This window comes from Euwallacea similis, chromosome 13 (assembly GCF_039881205.1).
Source record: "Euwallacea similis isolate ESF13 chromosome 13, ESF131.1, whole genome shotgun sequence".
NCBI lineage: Eukaryota > Metazoa > Arthropoda > Insecta > Coleoptera > Curculionidae > Euwallacea > Euwallacea similis.
The window spans coordinates 653,953-678,926 of NC_089621.1; the positions used below are offsets into that span (position 1 = coordinate 653,953).

General features: G+C 37.6%; 6 protein-coding genes across 10 annotated transcripts in view; 3 read left to right on the forward strand and 3 right to left on the reverse strand.

Moving 5' to 3' along the window:
- The window catches only part of LOC136412891 (POU domain protein 2-like), a 40,647-nt gene extending 26,503 nt beyond the window's left edge, over nt 1-14,144 (forward strand). For 2 of the 4 annotated variants that reach the window (XM_066396136.1, XM_066396138.1), the window contains 6 exons: nt 6,937-6,996; nt 9,770-9,885; nt 10,391-10,645; nt 10,698-10,757; nt 12,232-12,583; nt 12,647-14,144. In XM_066396136.1, the coding sequence (XP_066252233.1) occupies nt 6,937-6,996; nt 9,770-9,885; nt 10,391-10,645; nt 10,698-10,757; nt 12,232-12,583; nt 12,647-13,197 (1,394 nt within the window). In that variant the 3' untranslated portion in view covers nt 13,198-14,144. Of the gene's footprint in view, nt 1-4,759; nt 4,908-6,936; nt 6,997-9,769; nt 9,886-10,390; nt 10,646-10,697; nt 10,758-12,231; nt 12,584-12,646 lie in introns of those variants that run through there. The other 2 variants (XM_066396139.1, XM_066396137.1) reach the window with 2 other exon arrangements.
- A 1,675-nt stretch (nt 14,145-15,819) lies between these two features.
- Nucleotides 15,820-17,585, reverse strand: LOC136412900 (soma ferritin-like). The gene is made up of 3 exons (XM_066396151.1): nt 17,323-17,585; nt 16,104-16,328; nt 15,820-16,041 (listed from the first exon to the last, which is right to left on the reverse strand). The coding sequence occupies exons 1-3, from the start codon at nt 17,425-17,427 to the stop codon at nt 15,856-15,858; spliced, it is 516 nt and encodes a 171-aa protein (XP_066252248.1). The 5' UTR covers nt 17,428-17,585; the 3' UTR covers nt 15,820-15,855.
- A 195-nt stretch (nt 17,586-17,780) lies between these two features.
- LOC136413185 (soma ferritin-like) lies at nt 17,781-19,912 on the reverse strand. Its single transcript, XM_066396578.1, has 5 exons — nt 19,675-19,912; nt 19,468-19,624; nt 19,115-19,271; nt 18,047-18,133; nt 17,781-17,988 (listed from the first exon to the last, which is right to left on the reverse strand). The coding sequence occupies exons 1-5, from the start codon at nt 19,910-19,912 to the stop codon at nt 17,812-17,814; spliced, it is 816 nt and encodes a 271-aa protein (XP_066252675.1). The 3' UTR covers nt 17,781-17,811.
- Nucleotides 19,913-20,165: 253 nt separating this feature from the next.
- LOC136412893 (zinc finger protein 143-like) lies at nt 20,166-22,012 on the reverse strand. The gene is made up of 7 exons (XM_066396141.1): nt 21,899-22,012; nt 21,559-21,810; nt 21,380-21,502; nt 21,202-21,326; nt 20,952-21,147; nt 20,684-20,892; nt 20,166-20,448 (listed from the first exon to the last, which is right to left on the reverse strand). The coding sequence occupies exons 1-7, from the start codon at nt 21,912-21,914 to the stop codon at nt 20,230-20,232; spliced, it is 1,140 nt and encodes a 379-aa protein (XP_066252238.1). The 5' UTR covers nt 21,915-22,012; the 3' UTR covers nt 20,166-20,229.
- A 416-nt stretch (nt 22,013-22,428) lies between these two features.
- LOC136412898 (BOS complex subunit TMEM147) lies at nt 22,429-23,484 on the forward strand. The gene is made up of 4 exons (XM_066396149.1): nt 22,429-22,560; nt 22,621-22,753; nt 22,811-22,933; nt 22,988-23,484. The coding sequence occupies exons 1-4, from the start codon at nt 22,484-22,486 to the stop codon at nt 23,342-23,344; spliced, it is 690 nt and encodes a 229-aa protein (XP_066252246.1). The 5' UTR covers nt 22,429-22,483; the 3' UTR covers nt 23,345-23,484.
- Nucleotides 23,485-23,669: 185 nt separating this feature from the next.
- The window catches only part of Plc21C (Phospholipase C at 21C), a 49,721-nt gene continuing 48,416 nt past the window's right edge, over nt 23,670-24,974 (forward strand). For both annotated transcript variants that reach the window (XM_066396123.1, XM_066396124.1), the window contains exon 1: nt 23,670-24,125. In XM_066396123.1, coding sequence (XP_066252220.1) covers nt 24,024-24,125 — 102 coding nt within the window. In that variant the 5' untranslated portion in view covers nt 23,670-24,023. The remainder of the gene's footprint in view (nt 24,126-24,974) is intronic.

The following is a 24,974-nucleotide window of genomic DNA, read 5'->3' on the forward strand; positions in this document are numbered from 1 at the left end:
TGATTAGCTGATTATAAAATTCGTACATATTTAGATAAGGACATATTTGCGCCTTGATGTTATTTGTAATTTTCTTGAACGGCTTTTATAGGGTGGCCCTGATAAATTATGCATGCGGGGGCGAACACAACGTAAACCGTATTTACACAGTATAAATAAGGGTCCCTATAGAGAATGCAGCTGACCAGCGAGGCCCCTTGAATTGCAAAATATATTCAGAGAGACGTCTTTAATGCTACTTTTTAGGGCACACTTAGACCAACTTAATGCATAGAATATTCGGGGGTTTCCTTTAAAAGGGAGCTCGGTCAAAGGTTTGCTTTTAAAGCGATCGCTTACTTATGTATTAGAGAATACACTTCTCTGACTATACGTGTTTTATTCATTCCTTTGGAGAGAACGATTCTGTATACATTTCCATTGAAACGTATGATGAAATACCTGACGAAATATAAATATTATTATCAATTCAGATCAAACTTATTTACTTAAAATATTATAAACACCTGCTGTAGATATCTATTTTGAAATATGTATTAAAGCTATGTAAATACCGACCCATAAAGATATTTTAAGATTAATTTTTATTCCGCATCGACTAATTCGAAATGACAAGCGAGACGGTTTTAACTAATATATTATAAATTACGTTAATTTCAACAATAATATAAATGTATTAGGAATAACGCGATAAGAATAAACATAATTATGGCGGGATAATCTCTCATTAAGACCGTTTAGGCGTCATATTTTCAACGCAAACAACAAGTAGTAGTAGCCTTGAGAAACGGACAGGTATTTATCAAAAATAGTTACTTTTACATCGCTTTAGATCGAACGATTATCAGAACGTCGATTTAGTAGTAAAAATAATTATTAATCTCTCATTTTTATAGAGAAACAAAAAAGTCACATTTTTTAATGAGCTCTTTTACCTGATCCTATGTATCATCTCAACCTAATCAAGATCGTGAAGACCTGGAAAGACAGTTGGAACCATCTTCATTTTACAGCACTTTAACTTTCAACCACTGTTCGGCAGCAAAAGTTATTCATCAAGCTCTTAGCTATGACCTCCATTCCGACTATCAATCCCCAGTCCCATCAATCGCTGTTAGATAATAAACTCTATTGTGATCTAGGAATTCACACGGATAAAACAACCGTCCACCACAGACTCGATATCACATTCCAGGAAAACATCACGTATTTTATTGATTGGGCAGTTTCATCAAATCCAAACGTTCTTTGCAAGTACACATAAAAAGGAGCAACAGAAGATGGTGCGGATCATCCTATTAGCATAGTCAGCAACAGGCATGTCTCAATAGTTCAAAAAGCAGTCGTGATGCATACGTCCTCGTTGGAAAATTATCTGTAGTTGACCTTGGCTCTGGTCTGTCTTCTGGAAAAAAATATCCTGACTGGGACACTTAGCTGTGGTTGTACAGAGTAGTTTACTTGTGATGATAGTAACGGCCAGCAAAATCTTGATTTTCTCAAGGATACAAACTATTCACTGTCCACAAAGTCACTGCGTATTTTACAATTTAAATGAAAGACAATTTTTTTCACTAAAACTGGTAACGTTATTAAATTATGCATTGCCCATTTTGTTCAATAACAGTTCTCCATCTTTGGGACAATTTCATGTCACCGCGCTCATAAAAATTAGATTCTTTTTCAGCAAAAAAGTGGCCCAAATACACTTTTTACGACTTCGTCAACCGCGAAAGTTTTTCCATTAAAGGAATTTTGCAGCGATAGATAGATAGATAGATAGATAGAAACAGATGATAATCCGATGGTACTAGATCTGGAGAATAGGGTAGATGTGGCAAAACGTTCTATCCAATTTGTAGCAATTTTTGGCGGGTGGTTAAACTTGTATGTGGTTTAGCGTTCTTTTGATGAAACTTCACATTTTTACGAGTTACCAATTCTGAGCGTTTTTTTTAAATCAATTGTTTGGTTCCTTGAAAAGAGTTCAAAATACACCACACCTTTGTAATCTCACCAGACGGAATTTCCTTGAGATCAAGTGGTACCCATATATCACGTTCATTAACGTATCCAATTTATTTTAAATGATTTTCAACGCTTGATTTCGACACTTTTAGGCTCCCAGCAATCTCCCATATGATTAATCCACGATTTGATTCTATCAAAGTCTTTATTTTGTTTTCGTCAACTTCATTTGGCCTTCTTGAGCACGTCAAGTTTTTGATATGAAAATTGCCAGATTGGAATTTGGAAAACCAATTTTGACACTGCCGAAGTTTTAATGCGTTATCGTTATACACATTACATCACTTTTCATAATTTTGTTTTTTGGCTTCATCATTATTTTCCAGTTTTGACTTAATTGTAAATAAACAATTGCAAATGAAATTAGTTTTGCATGTCAAAACAACCTCGAACAGTCAGTTGTCAAATGACATAACAAATTGACAGATGTAAATTAAATTACCAACAACTTAAGGCAATTAAACTGAATCAATGGAAAAATACGCAATGACTTTATGGACGATAGTTCGCATGGTAAGGAAAATAATCTCTCGTGCAAGGCAGTATGGTATTCCGGGACAGCAGAAAAATGAGCTCTCTTCGTGTTGCAGTCATGAATATTCCATTCGTCTTTTGTTAGTTTATCCGTCGACTCTTCAAATTTGTTTATTTTATACATGAGAATACCTAAATGGACTTTGAACTTATCTTCAAACCTCAAAAAATCTGCGCGTTGATAAAACGATGATATGTCATCATTGCAACTTTTTCTTTTCGGCAACGTGGCGATTTCATATTTGACATGTGACGTTTGGATTTTTGACAGCCAATCACCAATTGGTTTTTTATGGGTGTCATCTTGGATTTTCAGATTTTTCAATTCCGTTACGTAATATCGCAAATTCCGGTGGTTCTGAGGTTCCGCTAATGTTTCACATGTTAAGGTGCAGCGTTGTAGTTTGGTGCAGACCAAAAATTCTGAATCAAAGATGGAATTTTCTCGTCCTCTCATGTAAGGTAGTGGAGTTATGTTTATCCTGTCTCGCCTTCTGGAAAAATTCGAGAGTTTATTCTCAGTATTTGCGCTACAAGAAAAGGAACATTTGGAAATTGGCTTTCCTTCTGCTGGGAGCTAAATCACTGCCGGTTGGTTTTACAAAAGCCATTGATCTTGATTGTGGGTGGAGCAACCTATAACTGTTGAATTTAATGTGAACTTAGTGTGACAATATCACTTCGAACCTGGCGAATTTTCCGGATCCTGTTGGCTCAAAGTGGATAGTTTCCGAAAAATAAGTTGACAACAATGTTATCAAAAGTACTTGCTTGTTTAGTGGCTCGTGCATTGGTATCAGCAAACTCTTCTTAATACGGAGATTTATGCACTTGTAGAAATGAGTGCCATCAGAGTTTTATTGTCATTTTATTTGGAGTATAATCCGGTAAACTTCAGAGTGTAAACAGGAAATAACGATTAAGTCAAGATCATTTCTTAACGAAGAAATTTCCACTATTCGACTTTCATAATTCTCAAGTAGCCTAAAGGGCGAACATTTTCACAGCATCCCCAACTCTCTAGACCCCCACTGGTTGAAAACTAAACCCCAGTCACTTTGACCTGAAAGCTGAACTAAACCTGAAGAGAAATGAATCTTTTTTGGCTAACCGTTTTCACCGGTCCAAACTACCAACCTGCTTACCTGCAACACTGAAAATTTCAGTATTTTGCTAACCTGAACTCCGGAGTGACTTGCCGGAAAAATTTGCAACCGGTTTTAGGGCTACTCCCTAGATTCCTCGGGGAGGAGTTGGACGCTTTCAACGTGACCCATAACTCCAGTACTATGAGAAGATACTACATATATATTTATATTTATAGAACTCCCGAGAACAGCTTCCCGAGATATCCACAATGAAATTAAAGCGCAAAGATCTTCTAAGTAAATCATGAATAGTTTCCTTTATGCCCTTTCGTGCACATTTATTTCGTCTCTTCAAAGCATTTTTTACCGAAATTGATCTTTGATTAAACACGAAACCGCCCCTTTAGCCATCAAAACAATCATCACATGATTAAAGATGCATCCCAGCCAACTCACCCTTAAAAAAGTTTTATAGATTCGTTTGCAATGACGCGCGAGTAGCTTTGAGGGTCGCATTGTGTTCCTGGGGCGATTCTATCGAAAAAGCCCCCAAGCTCACATCGGCTTTTGGCCATGTCGTAAAATTTTACGTCCGAACATCTCAATAATGAACACTATTTCAGGTTAATTTATTGAAAGTTTTTAATATATTACAGAAAACTCCTTCTGGGGGAATTATGGGGGAATGGCCCATTTTTGTGGGTGTCAGACACACTTGAGGGGGTGCATGACATTAAAACTCAAATTCTCATGAAGTTCCGTGGTCTGGCCAGTGGCTATTTCCAGATCAGTTCCTTAAGAATCGTGATCGAGATCGCACTTTATTGACACCCTTTCGCCATGTTGTTCGTGGTGTTGTTCCTGATGTGCGTGAGCGCCCTTTTCTATAAATTAATCGTTACCTTGCTTCTATATTGGATTTGAGTAGGTGCCGGTAAATGGTATCTTTCCGTTTTCCCGGTAAGTGGGTCATTGCGAGCGCCCTGTATATACGCAATAAATAACTACCTGTCTGAGTAACCAAACCTTAGCTTCGCTTGATCTCTTATCAATATTTTAAAAATCCTGTAATTATCTGTCGATAACGTACATATAGTAAATACTGTATTTTAAATATTCAGTTATCCAATAATCATCGGTACTTCAACATGACATCAACACTTTTCAACGGTACTATGAATTACAAGAGTTATTTCAACGCGCTGGCGTTTGATAACGCCAATACTGTGCCCAATTTGCATAATTTAGCTTATCCTGGTAAGTACTTATTGCCACTTTACATACGTATCCTCACAGCACATAAGGATAACGGTAATGACTCATTTCAAGTCCTAAAACGAATTGTTTTCAAGTAAATTGTTATCGTGCTCCTAAAATAATTATTGTTCCTGATTAGAGTGCGTTTGATTAATCTCCGATTCGGTGGTCTCCTCTGGGGTAAACGTGTTCAATTAATATGACAAAAAGGCAGCAATTAATACCCTCCAATTAATGTGGACAATTAATTTCGGTAAAGTGGTCGGCAACGGGAAAAAATTAACCGACCAAAAAAGAGCCAATAATATCCCATAATTGGATTGTGGAGGGATTGAACCAATAATTTACTAGCGATATCAAATGCAAGCATCGATGCAGTTAAGCGATCCTTTAATTGAAATAATATTTTCTCTGTTTTGATAAATTTCGGGCCGACTTTCCGGACGTTTGACTTCGATTTGTTGGGGTTAATTGCGAAGTCCTGCACAGAAGTCTCTTTGAGTCATTAGAGTGAGGAGGCCTAAGAGGAGACCATGTCTATTCATTTGTCAGATAATGTCTCGGAGGTCAATAAGAAAAAATTTGCGGGTGTAAACTCCGTGGAATATTGTTTTGAAGGAGTTATTGGATAACATGTTTTAAGAGGAGCGTTACAATGAAATCCCATATCACAGTTCTCTACGATTCTAATGATTTATCATCGGATTTCCCACTAGCTATAAAGGGTGTGATGATGATTTGCATACATTACACCAAATACACACACAGTGATATGTCGCGTTATTTCTTCAATGAATCATTTTTAGAAACGTGTCATACATTTTCCTGAACTTGCATGATTTTTTAATCAACATTATGTAAATTTTATTATCAACATACATACATATTTTTGGTAGTTCCCTAGCTCCGCAAATCCATTGGAGTCATATCGTGATAATTTGAAGGCCAATTATAAAAAAGTATGCAAATAATACATCCATCTTTCAGAAATGAAAAGAGTTTTCCAAATGTTCCGTATGTTTTGTTGGTTCAAAATATTCAATACTAGATTAGTGAATGTAAAGAGGGATACATGAAAAACTCCATCCGAGAAGCATAATCTTTGCGTAGTTGAAACTTATCTTATTTTGAGAATGCGGGAATTTGATTATTCAAATAAAAGTCCAATTACAACAAAAACATAGTTTTGGGGAAATTGCTTGACGATCACTCGACTTATCGATAAGAAGCGAGGGTAATTAGGTAAACACTATCACGTCGGAAGCGTTTGAAATAACTCAATATTCCTAATCCTCACCTCAAAGACACTAATATTCTATTTAAGGTTGGGTCTTATCAACGTCTTAAATATTTACGACTCATTATTAGTTTTATTGGATGAATAATGTATTGTCGTGCGTTATGTCCCGCTAATGGTTCGTCATCATCGTCCAGAAAATCGCTAGGAATATGTACATTAGAGGCTGTTTTATTTATGAATGCGGGGACATAAGAAGGCCCATTTGGAGACCGAAGTGTCCATCTACAGGCGTCTCGGGTAGTTTAGCTCTTACGGCTCCCTAGGGAACACTGACCCTCTACTATTATTTTTCGCCCTCAGGACCCGGGCTTTTGCATATATCCTACTTTATACGACTCCTTATTTTCCCACTTTTACCAGTAAATTTCCCTTTCGATGTCTGCAATGGATATTGACGCTTCAGTCTCCCTTTTATCTTGATGAATTTCTTCACCTCAGTGAGCTTTCGAAAGCAACTAATTAATAATTACAATGTATAAGTAAGTCTCTTGATATTTGCATGTCTGAGTAAAAAACCTATACCCGGATCGCGTGTGGCAATATGAATAAGCCGATTTCATACATATTTAAGAGGGCTGTTTTATTACATATGCTTTGAAGATTTAAAACCACACACCATATGCTCATTCAATCACATCCAATTATAATGCATATTTATTGCTTGTTTAATGACTATGCTGGCATTAATACCGAAAAAGTGGTTTTTCATCGAATTAAACTTTGTTGCAGTCGAACCAAAGCCCCTACTGAAACTGGACAAGCCCTCGACGCCTTTATCCCATCACGAAGGTAAGTGATGTAAAATTCCCTTCTTAGCTGTAAGTACTCGGTTTATATTCCATGGAAAAATGTACAACCATTTTCCACTCGGATGTGCCTAAGCATGTTAAGTCCTGCATGGCTATTGATAAAGCAAATAGCATTTTGATAAGCTCCCTTGCCGGCCCTAACGTGGAAATTTCACACCACTGCATTCTCTAACATTCAGAGGGGTGTTGGAAAGTCGACTTTTCCATCGATTTGTCCAAGCGGACACCACAAAGAAACTAAACGATAAACGTCCCAGTTGATCATTGACATTCAAAGCGTATTCGCCATGGAAATCTGAATACATTCATCATTCGAAGATATTTAAATTTCAGGGGTTCAGTTCGATTGGGGAGAAATTGTGGATATCCCACATCGAAATTTAACGACTTCTTTAAAAAAATTTCATTCATATTTAAGTAAGAAACGTGCATTTTAAGCAAATTTTGTGAGGGTAAAAGAGTTTCTTTGACTGTATAGGCTGAGTCAGAGAGAATACCAACTTCCTTATTTTCCCCCAAATTCTTGTCCTTTTCTCGCTTCCAATTTTCCTGACAGACCTGATTGAAAAGTGAAATTTTGAACGCTAAACAACGTCAACATTTTTCTGCAAATGGCACCTTAAAGGCAGTTTAAGGGTTCTGATGTACTTGCAGTATAACAATGACTTGTACATTCATAAAACGGCATTTTCGTTGCGAAATTCGTTTGCTGTGCGGGATTTTCACCCACTGACTTTAACATGGAAAAATGTGCCATTAATTAACGCATCACAGTCACTAGAACCGAGTTCCTCCTTCGCGCAAAATTCGAACTATTAGTCCATTTGCGCTTCTACAGAAGCCATTTTTACCATCATACATTTCTCCATCATGAAATAACTCATCCCCCTGTGATCTATAATTTAAAAACGTCGGCACGTGTCTTAGCTAAGCCCAGGGCACGTGACGGCTTCCTTTATTAAAAAGGGTTAAGCGCTTTAGGGGCGTTTTTATCATCTTATATGGCGTTTCTAATAATCCACGTTTCAGTTCGATTATTTTAGAAACATGGCGAAATTTCGGCATATGGAACGACCCTCGAGTCGAATCGATTAAAAATAAATTTCACGGATTGGCACTGTTCGTTTTGTTCGCACCCGTTCCTCATTTCCAGTTGAAAAATTCACCCCCAAAATACCATTTGATGCTTCGGCTTTCCATGATTGATCGACTGCTTAAATCGCCTTTATTATGGGAAACGCAAATAGGTGGATTAAATTAAGAATTATTCTTTGGAACTCCAGTAATATCCAGAGATTTCACAACGTGAGGTAAAGCGAGGGGTGATGTTTCTGGCGATTCCATGAGCCTCATTAACTTTATTTGGGACACCCCGTATGTCAACTAAAGCAGTAAATATTTAAAAAAAAATTATCGTAACGAGAAACCGATTTTAACATGTTTAAATCACATCAAAATGGCGCGCGTGTCACTCTTTGAGGGGAGACTAACAAAGGGCTGATGGAATGGTTGATTGTCGATTAAGAAAAATCACCATTGGCGCACGCGGTTACCTTCCGTACAGATTAGGGTTATGCCAAGGGTTAGCAACACGTTAACAATGGCTGACATGGGGGTCAAGTCATCAATCTCTTTAATGACGCGGCCGTTTTTGAATGACGCTCCCCCTTGATGACGTGACGTCTTTATTCTTATCAAATTTGTTTGTGAATAATTTCGAATGAATGAACGGTTTTGTGCGGAGAGCATCAATGCAATTCGGGAGTTATTTCAACAATTTTTCCTCGTTATTGACATGGACGATAAGCTCGCAGAATTCGACCTCAACTCGGCAACAAGTTTTTGTAGGCGAAAATTCGTGCATAATTTTGCGAAACATGATTCACATTTCCATTGAAGGGATAAGGTCAATTATATTCCATAAGTATGGGATTTTTAGCGTTTGCACAGAGGTAAGTATAAAATTGCAAAACGGAAATTTCCAAGCAAATGTGCAAAATAAACAGTTAATGGGTGTATTCAGGGAATTAACTATTCAATTGCCAATACCATTTGCTTTACGTGCCGAATTTACATGTGATTGCTATAATAAAAAATATCGCTCATCAGCGCTTGGCAATCCACCATTTTGTCGAGAATTACGATGACCCCTGATAAAGTCCGTTCATGAAGCTTTCGGATCGATGGAATTTTGACCCATTGCGGCAAGACAAATTGCACCAGGTCAGTAATCCTTTGAACCGTTTTTGCAGTAAAAACCAAATACCCGAATCTGCATAAGAACTGCATAGAACGTCAGCAAGCGCTGATGCGCAACAAGGAGAAGTAATCAGGTTTATTAAGGCAAAGTTCTTATATTCTCATCTTAAGCCTCGAATTTTGTGGGCTTAACTATAAGCTCGCTTATCTTTTGAAATCTCGCCGGTGCAGGCGAAAACACAAGTTTGAGCTGACTTAAAAATTAAGCCGGTCTGATAACTGACGGTGCATATGGACATTTAAAAGTTTCGTTCAGTTTGACGAAATTCGGACCGCTCTTGAGACGTTGTCCCCGTCACATCATGAGCCTTTTGACTGTTAAAATTCAATAAAACTATAACATTCCAGCCTTGAATCTTATTCACAACCCATTTAAATCCCTCCACCCTCGAGTTGTCCGGCAGTCGCTTCCCATAAATCTCAGCACGGTTTCTGAATACCAAACAGTCCCTTGCTGACATATGGATTTGGGGTAACACATTTTTTCCTTTCAGATGGAGACAATCCTCAAGACTGTAGTGGGGACGACCAGAGCGTGAATAGCGAAACTCAACCCGAGAATCAGGACGAAAATTCTTTGGACTCTGAGAGAGATGGGGCGCTTAATTTGGTGAGCCCAATCAATGAATCGGGGGCACAGAAATGTGCAAACAAAGCCCAGCGGGCACCACTGATTAAATTCGCATGTTACATTTTCCGTGTTTTCCCCAGTGGAATTTAAACTTTCCGACCAGAGCCTGTGTTGCCCGTTTGACAGCCGAGATTTATATATCATGTTTAGAACAAATGTTTAGAAGAGGGCCGTTTAATAACTCCGGGGACTCCATGTCAATTACGGACCAATCCGACATGGCAAATATTCCGAGGCGGCCTTTCGAGAATTTTTTCATTAAAAGATCATTATTCACTGAATATTACAAATAGAGCGGACACGCCTTCCGTCCAGCTACTTAACTTCAATTAATTGCCCCATCATGAAAATCGAAAACACTGTGCATGTAGATCAGTTAACGAACCGGCACGAAACTCATTTAGCTTTTGAATATGAGCCCGGTTTTAATATCATGCACTTAACGAATTTCGCTTCATCACGTCTTAATTGGCTTATGATCCAGGTCACAGGTCAGCCCGACCCTCCGAGAATACCCACCCCCAGTGCCAACCTCAGCAATTCGAATACGGGGGTGGGATCGGCGTTGGCCGCCCTAGGGAGCTTAGGGGGGATCTTCGGCAGTCCTTTGCAGATGCTGAGTGGATTGCAGGCGTTCCAGAACCCGCAGAGTTTGCAACAGCTGCAACAACTGGCGATGTTGCAACAGGCCAGCGGACAACCCATCAATCCGCAAGCCCAGTTCTTCCTGCAGAATCAGGTGAGGGGTAGTTGAGGTTTGTCGGTGAGAATTTTCACGATTTTCCTTCAAGGGATTTCTGCAAGGTTTTCCGAGGTCTGGGTTGAGTCCCAGAAGCGCTCATTCGATGCAGGTGTGTGCAGCAAAACAATAATGTAGAAGTTTTCAGTGACTGTGTGTCTTGTTTATGTTGCATGATACACACCCACTTAGACACTAGGGATTTTCGGTTTAAACATTTCCTGAAAGGACATAGACCAAATTTGAATTTAATTAACCTGAACGATCCTTGATTTTTTTGTCCTTGGTATGCGAATCGATTCCATGAAGAACCTTATACAGGGTGTTTCAGGATCGCACGGCACTAGTTGAGATATGTATTCTCTAGTGCAAAATGAAGAAAAAAGTTCATATAGCCACGTGTAGCGGAGTTCCAGGGTGCTAAAAAGAAATTAGGTATTTATTTTATTGTTCTTGATCTACTGCAGATAGAGCTTTCAAATTTTACTTGCGTATTAAGTACTTGGCGCTGCATGATACGAGAGTAGATTGCCTCCAACTACCATATAGGGTAGTGTATTTTCTGAGGTCTTCGTCCATAAAATTCTTTAGAAAAATTTGCTCGTACGTTCCTGGCGAATTTTCATATTTTTTTTAAGTTCTTCAATCTATCACCTAAATTTGATCTCTCTTGATTTTTGGTCAAATTCTGTTCAATTTCCTCATAAATTAATTCATAAATCAAATCGCATCTCAATTCAATATGTCTCCACGGTTACTTGACCTTGCATGCTAGACAAATTACACGTTCGTGCGACCGAATACTGTGAAATCCGTTCAGTTTTTAAAAAATGTAAAAAGGATCAAAGAATCATGGAATTCCAAAACTTTGAAAAAAATCAGAGAACCTTGAGATCCGTAGATTTGATTGAATTTATGAATTAATTAATTTGTGAGAAAACTGAATAGAATTTGACCGAAAATCAGGAGAGATAAAATTTAGGCAATATATTGAAAAACTTATGAAAAATATGAAAATTCACCAGTGGCGTACGAGCAAATTTTTTAAAAAGATTTTATGGATCAAAACCTCGGAAAATACACTACCTTGTATATTAGTTGGAGGCAATCTACTCTTGTAATAAACAACACGTATTATTTAATACGCATATAAACTTTGAAAGCTCTATCTGCAGTAGATCAAGCACAACAAAATAAAAACCTCATTTTTTCTTAACTTTTAACACCCTTTAATTCCGCTACTAATCGAAATCGGACACATACTTGCATGAACTTTTTTCCTTATTTTGTGCTAAAGACTATCTCAAATAGTGCGGTGCAATTCTGAAACACCACACTAAAAAAAACCATTTTACTGTCATGTAATGATAGCACAAGGCACTTAATGCTGAATATCTGTAAATAAATTTATCGGTATCAACAAAAAAAATTCCCATTTGTATGTATTTAGGTTAAATACTGCAAATATTTGTATTGGAATAAACTTATAAGTAATTTACAGTCGGAATATTTTTCCTACCACATGGAACACTCTTGCATGCCCCATCTTGGCAATGAATCTTAAACTGAAGCAAAATGTTCTTTAGGTGCAGCAAATCGCCCAAGCCGCCCAGCAGTTGCAACAACTGCAAAAGGCGCAGCAGCAGCAACAGCAGCAACATCACTCCCCTCATCAGCAGCCATCTCCACATCACAACTCTTCAATTCCCCCCAACACGCAACTCCCTCAAATTAGCCAAAACCAGACGACCCCTCCAAATAACACCCATAACATTCCTGCCAGTTTGCTGACGCCCAGTACTCCCAGCTCTGGAGGGCTTACTCCCCAGCATTTAAAGACACCCTCGAGGCTGATGGAGCCTAGTCCGGACGAAACGACTGATTTGGAAGAGCTAGAACAGTTTGCCAAGACATTTAAACAACGACGGATAAAATTAGGTCGGTTTTTTTTTAATTCCAGTTCCGGGTGTGTCTATCACAACAATTTTTAAATTTCTGTAGGGTTCACTCAGGGAGATGTTGGTTTGGCCATGGGGAAACTCTATGGAAACGACTTTTCCCAAACAACAATTTCTCGGTTTGAAGCTCTGAATTTGAGTTTTAAGAACATGTGCAAGCTGAAGCCTCTCTTGCAAAAATGGCTGGAAGATGCCGATAGCACTTTGGCTAATCCCGGAGCTTTGAGCAACCCCCTAACTACCCCTGAAACAATAGGAAGGAGACGGAAAAAGAGAACTTCAATCGAAACTAGCGTTCGCGTAGCGCTGGAAAAAGCCTTTCTGCAAAATCCCAAACCCACTTCTGAGGAGATTTCAATGCTGGCCGATGGGCTTTGCATGGAAAAAGAAGTGGTGAGAGTGTGGTTTTGCAACCGACGACAAAAGGAGAAGCGAATCAACCCCCCTCCTGCAGCCATGGGATCCCCGTGCTCGGTGGGCAATGGTCAAACCCCAATCTACGCGCTGGCGAATAACTTGGGGTCCAGCCCGTTATCTTTGGTAACTTCCAGCCACCAGAACTTCAATCCCAACATAATGATCAAGCAAGAATGACCCCACGTGAACTTCTTCGCGGACCATTTCATGGATTAAAATGGATGGAGAACCAGTGCAATGTCCCTTAGTAGAGAACCGAAGAAGATGTTTAAAAAGGGAAAAGTCTTCCGAAGATGATTGTTTTTGTTCAGGTTGTTGGGCTGCTGCGAGGCGGCCAAAAATGGCGAGTATTGATTATTTTATGACTAAGTATGTGTTGTTGTGTACAAACATTGCTGTAAATAAACATATGTTCGTTTGTGCCCTCGCTTCTCGCAGTTTTGCCCTATCGAAGACTGCGAGAAGACCGTACGGCTGCTCGGTCGTACCCGACGTTGCCATGATTACTGGAAACGTCCGGTACGACCTGTTTTTTTAGCTAAAAATTGACAAATGGCATTCGTCTATTTACAGGGTCTCATAATTTTATGTTCTAAGTCTTTGCCATTTATCGATTTTCCACTGTATTATGTGTATTATTAGAGTACATGTCGTTTGCATAATCAACAATATCAGTGTTGTCAATATGGTTTCACATAATGGTACCGTAAAGTCGCAATATTCCGCTGTAAATATCCAATACTGGGTCTACTATGCGAGGACCAATCTAGAAATGTTTAAAAGTTCCTATAAAGTATTTAATTGTTGTTGATATTAACGAAATATCATTGACGTGTATAAGTAGTACTGGACAAAATATGTATAGGTTTTTAGCGTGTAAAAACATTCGTTTTTAGAGACTGATGATTACTATTATTGTACTATGTAATACTGAACCGGAATAAGGTAAAACTAGTGTTTAAGAAGTATTCTGCACACGCATATATTTACCTGAAGGGGATGCTCGAAGCAGTGTCACAAGGCATCATTTAATAAGCTGTATGTACAAAATAACGTTAATGTTCACAGGAGTTTTGTAAAAAAGTACATATCCCAATGAATGTAATATATAATATTATAACTGGTCTGTGGACATAGTCATATCAAAGTAATTTTAGCCCAAGTCAGTGTTCTTAGTATCATTTCAAGTTCGGTTTGATTCCTCGTTAACTAAACAAGAATTTGGCGTAAAACTTCCAAGCAAATTTTACTCCGACTTCAAAATTTCGTAGCAATATGTTTAGTAGGTATATGTGTGTAGCATATATTCGTATTAAACCACCAGTATAAACCAACGTAATATTCATATTGAGTCCTCAGATCCTCAAGGAGTCATGTGCTCCTGGAGTGTGTCACCCACACTCCAGAAGCATATGAACTTCTGTCAAGTTGTTTCTTTTCTTTTCTTAATTAGAGAACAGGGAAGTTCTGCGAAAGGCTCTATTCAGAATTGTATAATATTAGCAGTGGTCTAGGCAATAACGTGTACATTATTTTCATTAAAGAAATCAATTCCTAGATAAAAGCCTTTGATTCTAATGGAAAAAACATAGAAGACTAACTTTTAATTGGAAGTAGCCGTTCCAGCGAATACAGCTTAAAAGTTTGTGCAGCAAGAATCGACGAACACCACTGGGTTTTGGTGGTGTGTTCGATTTTGAAAGTAATCATCCATAGACGCGGAAGTTTCATTTTGACTAATCGGAGTTGCAGGCATGGAAATTTTTCTCTATGCTCTCATGTTTGAGCTGCAAGCTACATGGGAGTGGCAGAATATACAGGACGTAACATATCATCAAAGATACTTTTAAGGGGACAAGAATACCATGAAAATCATTTTAAAATGCACCATTTTTGATGTACAGGGTAGAAACTTTCACATATTGGGATTTTCTCACGTATGCGTTGAGTTAAATTTTTGAAATTTCCTGCATTTATTTTCTTTAAGATTCTCTAAACAAAATGTCAAAATAGTGGGTAACCATATACAGGTTGCTGTTCTTTTGGATCATTTACCATTTTATGCGTTGTATCTTCTTTTTGTAATACCCTGTATGAATTCTGATATTGATTCCTCCTTCAATCCTTTAACTTTTTGGTCTCTTGCAGCATTTCATCGTTTTCATACAGTTTGCAAAAATATCTATTGATACAAATTAAGAAATCCAGTCTACACATTCCGGCCTGCAATCTAGGATGCCATGGCTGAGTTTCAGCCGTTTTGATAGTTTTGTTTTGATTTTGACATGTCTATCGACGACTTTGACATTTGTTATCAAAATTCATACATGGTACTCAAAAAAAATTATGCAAACCATAAAATAATAGGTGAGCCAAAAAAACATAATGTCCCTGTATATGGCATCAACTACTTTCATTTTGTTGTAGAGGGTCTTAAAGAAAATAGATGTGCGAAATTTCAAACATTTAAACTCAAGGCATACGCGAGAAAAACTCAAAATATGAAAAAATATGTGAAACTTTGCCACCTACATATATCGAATTATTATTATTTATTTTATATTATTATTTATTATTAATTGTTTATTAATAATAGAAGCTTACATTGTACGCAAGTGCATATCATCAGGAATACATAAAATATCGAAAAATAGATTAATTCAGAGAACCTAGAAGCACAACATTGTCGCATTTTTAGCAACCTCTACTTTACTTAACTACAGGTCTAATTTATTGTCTTGAAATTATGCAAGTATGTAGTAGTGCTTCCAGTCTGCATTGAAGGCACAAAGCAGTGCATGTTTTAGTTTTAAAATCTAAATTCAAAGCTGGAACTTAATTGGATAATTTCTCGTCAAACGCAAACAGCCCCAAACCCTCTCCCACCCTCTTGAGATTAGTCACATGGTCTCCTATCTCCTTAATGGCTTCGACTTGTTCCTGCAAGAAATTGGTGTCCAAAAAGTTGCACAAATTTACGTCCATGTGACCTGAGGCGACGCTGTGTAAGTTGAGTAAGCTCTAAATAATCAACAAAAAATGTACATCATTAACCGCTAAAGGGGAGAATTTATATAACGCACCTCATTGACTTTCTTTTCCAATTCCAAGGCCGCGTACATGGCCTCTTGGGCGCTGCCCCAGTCTTGTTTTTCAGGGGCATCAATGCTGGTCAGTACAATTCTGCCGCCCCTTTTGTTCAAGTATTCCATAAGATCAATGGCGTGTTGATTTTCGTTATTGCTAGCTTTCTTGAAGTACTTGAAATGGCCTGGAAGAGCCACGTCGTCTCTTTGGAAATGATAGGCCTGAAAGACAAAATTTTCAAAGAATTAACATGGCCCTAAATCATCCCTACTTAAATGAGTCAATTTCAAGACCTAACAAAGGTCCTGAGTATGTTGCTTTTCATCTCCACGGTCACGTAACGCATACAGCTATAATTCTACCCGGTGCATTTATTTTGTTCGTTTTTATGAATGAACGAGTCTACTACGAGTTATACTAGGAAGTCGATTGATAAAATTTACTGCGACATATATCTAGTTTTTCAGAGGCAGAGAATAGTTTGGGAAATTCCCTGTGTTCCGTAAAATTAAATCGGATAATATATGACTAAGATGTATGTGAGCGACGAGAACAAAATTTCTTGATAGGATGGTGAATGGAAAATTGCTTGAATGTTTGATGGTGGAAAAGGCGTTATAATTAAAGTGACAAATAAATGTTTTAGTGCGTAAAATCTTGCGTTAACGAAGAAATAACTTTCCATTAAACATGAAACTTTATACCCGGAAACATAAATTCTATGATTTTTATAAGGCCGTTCTTTGCTTCACTTTCAGTGCTTTGAAAATACGTTTACTGGCCATAAACTTAATGAGCGACAATATATTAAATCCCATTATGTAAAGGAAACGTACCGATAGCTAATAAAATGTGCCATTTCTATATCAAAGTAATCGGTACAGGGACATTTATTAAGCCTGCTATTGCTTTTAAATAGAGTCTAATCAGGACTCAAAGCAATTTTATTGGGTATTATCTGCATGCGCAATATATGTTTTAATAAATTCCTAATTATAATGTTTGTAAATCTTGTTTACTAAACTCACGCTAATGGATATTAGGGGTGCTAATTGATACATACTTGAAGGCATATTACTAGATAGAGGCTTACTGAATAATATTTTTAGTAACGCTAATAAAAATGTGCGCGTTTGTTTGTATTTAATTTAGGCTAAAAACTTTCCAGCTGCAGCATTACTTTAATTAAAATTTGTTTAGACTTTTTTTACTCACCATAGACAAATAAATATAACTGGCACTCAGCTCTATGTTGATCTGCTTATTAATCGCATCTTCGCAGTCTTTGTGGAAATTTTGCTTTACGTGAGAGTGTGCCATGTCTCTAATTAAAACAATGCGTTTTCCGATATTGAAGTTTAATGACCACGCGACCAACGTTTTGGCTCAGCTGCAATAACTGACTGAAAAAACAGCACCTGAATTCTCCTTAATATTCCCTGAAGCCAGAAGTTACGCAATATTCGTTTCGATTGTTCACACGACGCTGTTCTTGGAGCGATTCAGTGGCGCTATAATTTACACACATTTTGTTTGTTACTGCACGAAAAGTGAGTAATTGCTTGAGTTTGATTACTCAGGATGTGGCTGATAATTGGATGGTCAATGCGCACGATTTGCGCCCGGCAATGTTTCAACATTGCTGTCGTCCGCAATTGAGATTAATAAATTTATTAAATTTGTGAGAAAACATTCTTTTAATAATTATTTATAAACTTTTTTATTAGTTTCCGCAGGCAAATGCGAGGTGTACATCAGGTTGGATTTGGAGTTTCTGACGAAGGAATCGTACAAATGCTTATCGAAGAGGTACTCCCCTACAGCGTTGCTGACCATTTTCGACCTTGTTAGCAATCGCCCCAAGCGTTGAATCGACTTGTTCTACAGACACCATCATAGTGTTCTCATAAAGTAAGATATTAGTAACGCCAAAATTAACCTGTTCCTCCAAAAATTCTCCAGAAATATAGTCGACAAGCTGATGGTCCCTGTGTTTTTCTGAGAGCTCCACTAATTCTTCAAGTTTCTATATTAAATATATCGGATGTCTTTTAAAAGCAGTGCACCCTTATTAAATTTTTTTAGCGCGTTAAGTGAACTACCGAGAGATTTTTAGTATTAAATATCAAAAAATCTTTCAGTAGTTATTTTAACAAATTCATATGCCAAATTCATAGTCTGAAAAAAGTTAATAAGGATAAACCATCTAACAGAGTCATCCAGTGTATAAGGTCCAAAAAACTTGTGCTAAACAAAAAGATTACAGGGGTACATTGCGGGGAACAATTTTTGCTTAGAAACCTCTAGTCAAAAATTATCCGTTTTGGCTCCAGAGTCATTTTTGCTTAAAAACCTAATGTTAGCTTATTAATATCAAAAGACTTCGATAGTTAATTAATTCTTATTGAAGATAACGCAAAAAAATGTATAAAAAAGGTTCAAAATGACGATCTCCAACTTGGTTACAAAAGTGTGTCCTTTGAATCATTGAATTGAGCATCCTTTGTAAAGAAAAAGAGACTGCCATCATTCTTCTTAACAGTTCTTTTTGGGTGGCTACACGAGTTTCATACACCAACGACTTGATGTAACCCTAGGGGAAAAAATCAAACGGGCTTAAATCTAGACTTCATACTGGCCACATCATAGATCCGCTCTTCCGATTCATCGCTGATAAAAATGTTTATGTGATCATATATAAAATATGTAGGTGCACCGTCATGTTGGAACCACATTCTATTTCGTATACCTATAGGAACATGTGAATTGTCCAATGGCTCAGGAAATCAGGAGTTTATTTTTATTCTATTCATTTAAGTTGAGTTTAAGTCTTTTGAACAAAAATTACCCTGGAGCCAATACGGCTAATAGTTGAATAGGAGTTTATATGCAAAAATTGTTCACCACAATATCCCCTATAACATTTTAAAGTTTGGCACGACCTTTTTAGAATACCCTGGATATAATAGATACATGAACACTTATCTAGCGTGACTACCCATCATACCTCTTTAACTTGACACTCTAACCGCACTCCTTCAGCAAAAGTCTTGGAAATGTCATTCCAATCCGACTTCTTGGGGGGAGAAACTGTGGGGACTCGAACATGCCCCCCTCGCATTAGGACATAATTCAAGAATATTATTGCATGCTCATGTTCTTCTCTGCAGGAGCATAGATTCGTTATTAGTAAGATGTAATAAATCGTTTACAACCAAAACAATTTAGACAGACTCATAAATCATTTACATTGAGATTGTTCAAATTATGCCAATTTTACATCTGGCTAAATTAACTAGCGTATAAATTTCATTGGCATGTTTTGCATGCTTTGTGTGCCAACAGCATTTAAATTCTTACTGGTGCATCATAATGAAAAATCCTTGACATCCAGGCAAAGCAACTTCGCTTCTTCCGTAATAACTTGCCATGGATAAATAAGCAAACGAGGCGTTAAATTCCATTTCTATCTGCTTATTTAAAGCTCTCTCTATTTCTTTATGGAACTTATGTCGACCTAAAAGTTCAACTTTTATATCTGAAAGTTTTTTTTATAATCAAAATTACTTGGATGCTCTTTATTTTCTGTGCAATATTTGCCACTGCCATCTCCACTGGATTTTTGTTTGATTAAATTGTTGCAAGTGCTTACGTTGTAAAGCTGCTTAGAGTCGTTGTAAAACTTAACCAGATTCACTTTATAGAAAACGGGCCCGCTACTTTTCTTGTAATAGTTGAGGCTCAGGCCCAGGCCTCGCCTAAATTCCTTCAAGACGCACTGCAGGGCATTATTTTTTTGCTTCATATGTGGTATAGGGACGTCTAATAAAAGACGAATGAAATGCTTTTGCATTAACACAGCCATAATTTAGAAAAAAAATCTATTGATTAAAATGACTTTAACTGAAAATAGTGACGTTAGGGACATTAACCTAGGTTTAGATGACATTCAACGAAAGTTTCAATTCGACGATTTTATTTTTTACGACTTCATTTCCTCAATTAAACAAAAATTGATTGAAAAAAAGAGCAATTGAATTAACATTTACTTTATTATTAAACCAGTTAACATTTGTTTTATTATTATTACCACTATTCACTCTTTAACGCTACATGACTGCATTACGAGACAAAACTGGACAGCCCCATAGACTCCAAATCCAATAGCTGAATCCCCTCTGGCGACACCAAAACTCTGTGTTTCATCTTTCTGTGCACATTTAACGTATAATCAGACTTAAACTTTTGTCTACAATACTCGCAATCGTGGGGCTTCTCAAGGCGGTGCACAGCCTGGTGTTTGTACAACGAGGAATATTCAGTAAATGTTTTATCACATCCCTGTAACAAAATTATATCGTTCACCATTATGTCAAGAATTTTACTTCAAAATTATAAGTTTCCTCTACTAATGAATTTCAAAAATGAGAATCTTTCTGGGCAGTTCACATTACAGATTTATGGTCAAAAGAAGTAAATGCGCTTGCATCGAAGGCTTCTCACACTGTTTCGAGAAAGTTTCCTCACAAGTTGAATCAAGTGATATAACATTATAGTGAATGAACTTAAAACTTACTTCTACAGTACAAACATAAGGTTTTTCACCAGAATGAATTCTGGCGTGATTTTTGTAGTTAGTACAGGAGGCAAAGGCTTTCCCGCAGTTGGGATAATCGCAGATATAAGGCCGCTCCCCTGTATGAGATCTAACATGGACTTTCCTTATGTTGGAGGTGGTAAAAGCCTTCCCACAACCTTCCACTGGGCAAATAAATGGTTTTTCCCCTAGAGACAGAGTAAACATCCTATATATACATCGCTATAACATTAGTTATAATATCCACCTGTGTGTATTCTGACATGCTTCATTAAATCCCCTGAAGTCTTAAAGCTCTTGGAACACTGAGGACACATATAGGGCTTTTCACCTGTATGCGTTCTGTGGTGTGTAGTTAATGAATAATTAGTGGCAAATTTCTTATTGCAGCCTTCATAGGTGCATGGAAATGGCTTGCTGTTAACGTGATTTCGCATGTGGACCTGTAAAAACCATTTTCTTAATATAGAGCTTTCCCAATCAACCAGAGGCTATACAGTGAGATGTTGAGAGCTTGAATACACCTTTTCACAGCCTTTATATAGACACTTATATTTCTTCGCTTTGTCCCTGGCTGGATTCTGGTCCTCAAGGTTGTTTATCATTATCATTTCAATTGGATCTGAAATGTTTTAAAGTTTAATTTGCAATTTGGTGCTTGAAAACTGGATTAACCAGTAGTATCAGAAATTTCTCCTAAAAGGGCACTCGATAATAATTCATTGTCAGTAGCAACTGCTTTTTGATCCTCATCAGTAAATTGAGGTTCATCAATTGCTTCAATGCTTTCGCTTGCAGCTGCAATCAAAATAATGATTTTGTACTTATGAGTTGAAAACTAATAATACTACTACCTTGGTCTTCAGATGGAATATAAAAGTACTGTTCGTCCCCCAACATAATGATTTTAATCCCAGAGTTAAGCACAGCAGAGGCATCTAGAATTGAATTATCTTGGATGATGAGAGATACGGGGTCTTCGCAGTCAGATTCAACCGTATTTTCTTCTCTGATAGTTAAGTAAATCACCCCACTTTCATCAGAATCTTCAGTGCATTCTGGCCCTTTGGGGATGAGAGAGAACATTGGCAAATCAGGTTCGCCATCTGTAAATAAAAATGTGGATTTTGACGCTCAGAACAATTTTAGTTTTTCAAGTATTTTAAATTACTAATAAGAAACATGGGAAATTACCCATCATTCTATCCATGAAAATAAACAAGTAACACGAAATGGAAAATGGAAGCTACTTCCTAGCTGACGTCACGCGTTTGCTCAATAATAATATTCATTTATTTTAACAAAATTCGCTTAAATTATATGTGTCTTTTTCTTGTTCATTCGTCGTGGCAATGAAAGGAGTATAATCGAATATGTTTTGTCTTCGTTTGTTGATTGATTATTTTGAATAACAGCTGCGCCATCTGAGGTTCTCTTGGCCAACATAGGCATAAAAAAAAAAACTTATTAATATTAATATTAAATATATTCATCCACCGATTTCCCGCATGATGATAAACGTGTACATACAATTCTATAATAAATTATTTTCTGAACAACCATTTTAAATTCTGCAGATTTTAAATTTTAATGATAAAAATACAAAAATTTAAAGCCAATTTCAACATTTTAATGCCAACACCTAAATCAATCGCCATATTGTTTCAGAAGTTGAACAAGTGTCACTGTCAGTTCATTTTAACCTCACTTTTCTTGTAAAAAAAAATCTATTTAGGTAAAATTGAAAGTATTAATAAAAAAATAAATTCTTACGCTAAAATGACGTTATATCACTTCGGAAATTGCATAGCCCTTGTGTATGTTCCATATTACCTGGCGTATAAACAGTCAGGCTTGTAAGTTAGCTTTTGTTGTCCCCCGAATTCATATTTAATTTTCAATTTTCCTTGACTAAGATCCGAGTATGGAGCCTTCTGGAAATGCGTCCAAGCCGGTATGATATACATGTTCACGCAATTGGCCAAAATGATGGTGTTAGCCACCTTTTTCCCTGACAATGTCGCAGACCTTGGTAGTGATATTATTGGGGTAACTACCCATATTTTTTGTACTTAAAAGTTAATTTTTTGAACTGCATATCTATAGGAGTTTCTCAAATACACAGTAGATTTAGCTGACTTGGTAGGTCTCTATTTTGTACTCAGTGGAATCCCGGGCAAGGGGCACAGCAAAGTTCTTACTGCAGGCATTGGATGGGCTACTGCAGAAGTTCGTTAAAGACCAAAGATGTTTTACAAGGTTGTTTAAGTGTGTTTGTTTCAGGTTATATTATCTCGAGCATTGTTGCTTTGGGTGGGAGCAAGAGGAGCTGAGTTTGATTGGATATATGTCCAAAAATGCCTGGAATCAAATATACTCTTAGTGCAGCATATTGCCACTGCCACCCTGGTATGGTTGTGGTCAAGGCACAACTTGAATAAGAATTTAAAAACTGTAGTGACAGTTTTGTTAATAATGAGTTGTTATAAGCCCCTGCTGTTGGAGGCTTTAATCGCCATTCTGGGGTTAAGTCCTTGGTTAGGATTGGCTGTAAAAGGGGCTTTTACCCTTGTGTATGGAGTGTTTACTTTAACGATATATGCGGGTTTAGCTTTATTGGAAGTTATTGGGAATTATTAAGTTGTTTGTGTGGTGGCAGAATGCTTAGCATAGGTATTAGAATTAATTTTGTGATAAGTTTACTAGAGAGCCTCCTTGAAATAAAGAAGAGTCCGTTTGTTACCTCTTAATAAATAAAGTGAAACACCAAAGTCGGCAATAGAGTTTGAAGCTTATAAAAAAGTCAATTAATTACTATTTTATCAAGGAATTCAATCGGAGGTCACCAAACAAACCATTGCAAATCTCCTATAAGCGATAACAATGGCACGTCACGGAACCGCTTCAGCATGCGCGCACGTCGCGGCAATCCTTAAAATTGCCACTGCTGCCTAATACACCTCACTCTCCCCAACTACCTTACTAAGCTTTATCAGAAGCTGGAAAATCCTGCGAACACTTCGCAGCGGCTTGGCAACGCCGCTAATTCAGGAAGTAGCAGCGGAGCAACAAGCCCGGAGTGAACATACAGCGAAAAGCAGGCGAAGATGGTTATTTTCGTGGAAAACCAGTCGGAAAATATCGCTTAAACCGTGGAGAAACGTAGCCGAAGCGACCCTGGAAAACGTCGCTATGTCTGTGTTTTTACGGGGCGCGTTCGTGTGAGCCGCAGATAGACGGTCCGATATTCTGGTCAATGCAAAATGTTGGGCTGAAGAAGATAGTTCCCCAGTTTTTCCGGTAGTTTTTCGTCGGTGCGATGGCAGGGGCAGGGCCCCCCTTGCATACCTACGTTTCCACCAAGCCTATCGAGGTCCCCAAGGCGCTGATCAACGGGGAGAAGTTCATTAAATGGGACGAGGTATGTGGACACAACTTGTGCACTTTACCATTGTTGTTCCACACCTTCTGCAGTAGCTAATAACTGAGACCAGTCGATGGGTTTCATTCTCAGTTATAGGGAAATTTGAGCATTCCAGGACATTGCATTGCGTACAGTCATAATCATTCACATCTCATCACTGCTATTATTTTTGCTTGTCAGCTGTTGACACAACGAATTCCTGATATTCTCGGAACTGTCACATTTTGACAGTAATTTCATGACGGTTTTTTCGCAAATTTTAATACATCATTAGTTTTTTTGCGTCGCAACACTATACAGGGCCTCCTGTGTGAAAGAACGGAAAATAAAATTGAAGGTCTTATTGCGGGTTCTCAAAGGAAGACCGCTGAGTTGTGTTTTTGCGGTTAAAAATTTATTTTTCTTTTCAAAATGGCGGATGTAATTTCATGGATAATTTTTTTCCCTTTGACGAATTTTTCCCTTGAAAGTTTTCTTCCATCCAACGCCATCCCACACCCCTATTTCGACTACGGATCAAGCCAAGATCTAAACCTTGACTTCGTCTTCCATATACTTAAACTCAGCCCCAAAAATTTCCTTTGTGGCATACTCTCGTCATAATGAAAGTGCGTTATAATTATTATTCTCTGACCTTAGATTGAGTATTAAAATCCGGATTAAAAGCTTTTCTTAACGTTCCAAGCTATTCGAGCTGTACAGGGCTTGGAAATGTACTAAAAGCAACACTGAGAGCAAAATTAGAGAGAAATTAAAATTAATTAAGCCAAAGGCCGCAGTTTCATTGGGGTACAGGTCTTTTTGGGCCGAGCTGAAAGTTTCCATCTCGGGATTTTCTTTAAAATT

Coding starts and splice junctions, on each gene's coding strand:
- LOC136412898 (XM_066396149.1), top strand. CDS start 22,484: ATGACGTTATATCACTTCGGAAATTGCATAGCCCTTGTGTATGTTCCA. Junction 22,754..22,810: donor TTGGTAGTGATATTATTGGG/GTAACTACCCAT, acceptor GCATATCTATAG/GAGTTTCTCAAATACACAGT. Junction 22,934..22,987: donor TTGGATGGGCTACTGCAGAA/GTTCGTTAAAGA, acceptor TGTTTGTTTCAG/GTTATATTATCTCGAGCATT.
- LOC136413185 (XM_066396578.1), bottom strand. CDS start 19,912: ATGAAGCAAAAAAATAATGCCCTGCAGTGCGTCTTGAAGGAATTTAGG. Junction 19,625..19,674: donor AGAAAATAAAGAGCATCCAA/GTAATTTTGATT, acceptor TTGAACTTTTAG/GTCGACATAAGTTCCATAAA. Junction 18,134..19,114: donor TAGAGTGTCAAGTTAAAGAG/GTATGATGGGTA, acceptor TATTTAATATAG/AAACTTGAAGAATTAGTGGA.
- LOC136412893 (XM_066396141.1), bottom strand. Junction 21,503..21,558: donor TATTCCATCTGAAGACCAAG/GTAGTAGTATTA, acceptor TTTTGATTGCAG/CTGCAAGCGAAAGCATTGAA. Junction 20,449..20,683: donor CTTATGTTTGTACTGTAGAA/GTAAGTTTTAAG, acceptor ATTTTGTTACAG/GGATGTGATAAAACATTTAC.
- LOC136412900 (XM_066396151.1), bottom strand. CDS start 17,427: ATGGCACACTCTCACGTAAAGCAAAATTTCCACAAAGACTGCGAAGAT. Junction 16,329..17,322: donor GTTATATTTATTTGTCTATG/GTGAGTAAAAAA, acceptor TTTGTCTTTCAG/GCCTATCATTTCCAAAGAGA. Junction 16,042..16,103: donor TGGAAAAGAAAGTCAATGAG/GTGCGTTATATA, acceptor TTGATTATTTAG/AGCTTACTCAACTTACACAG.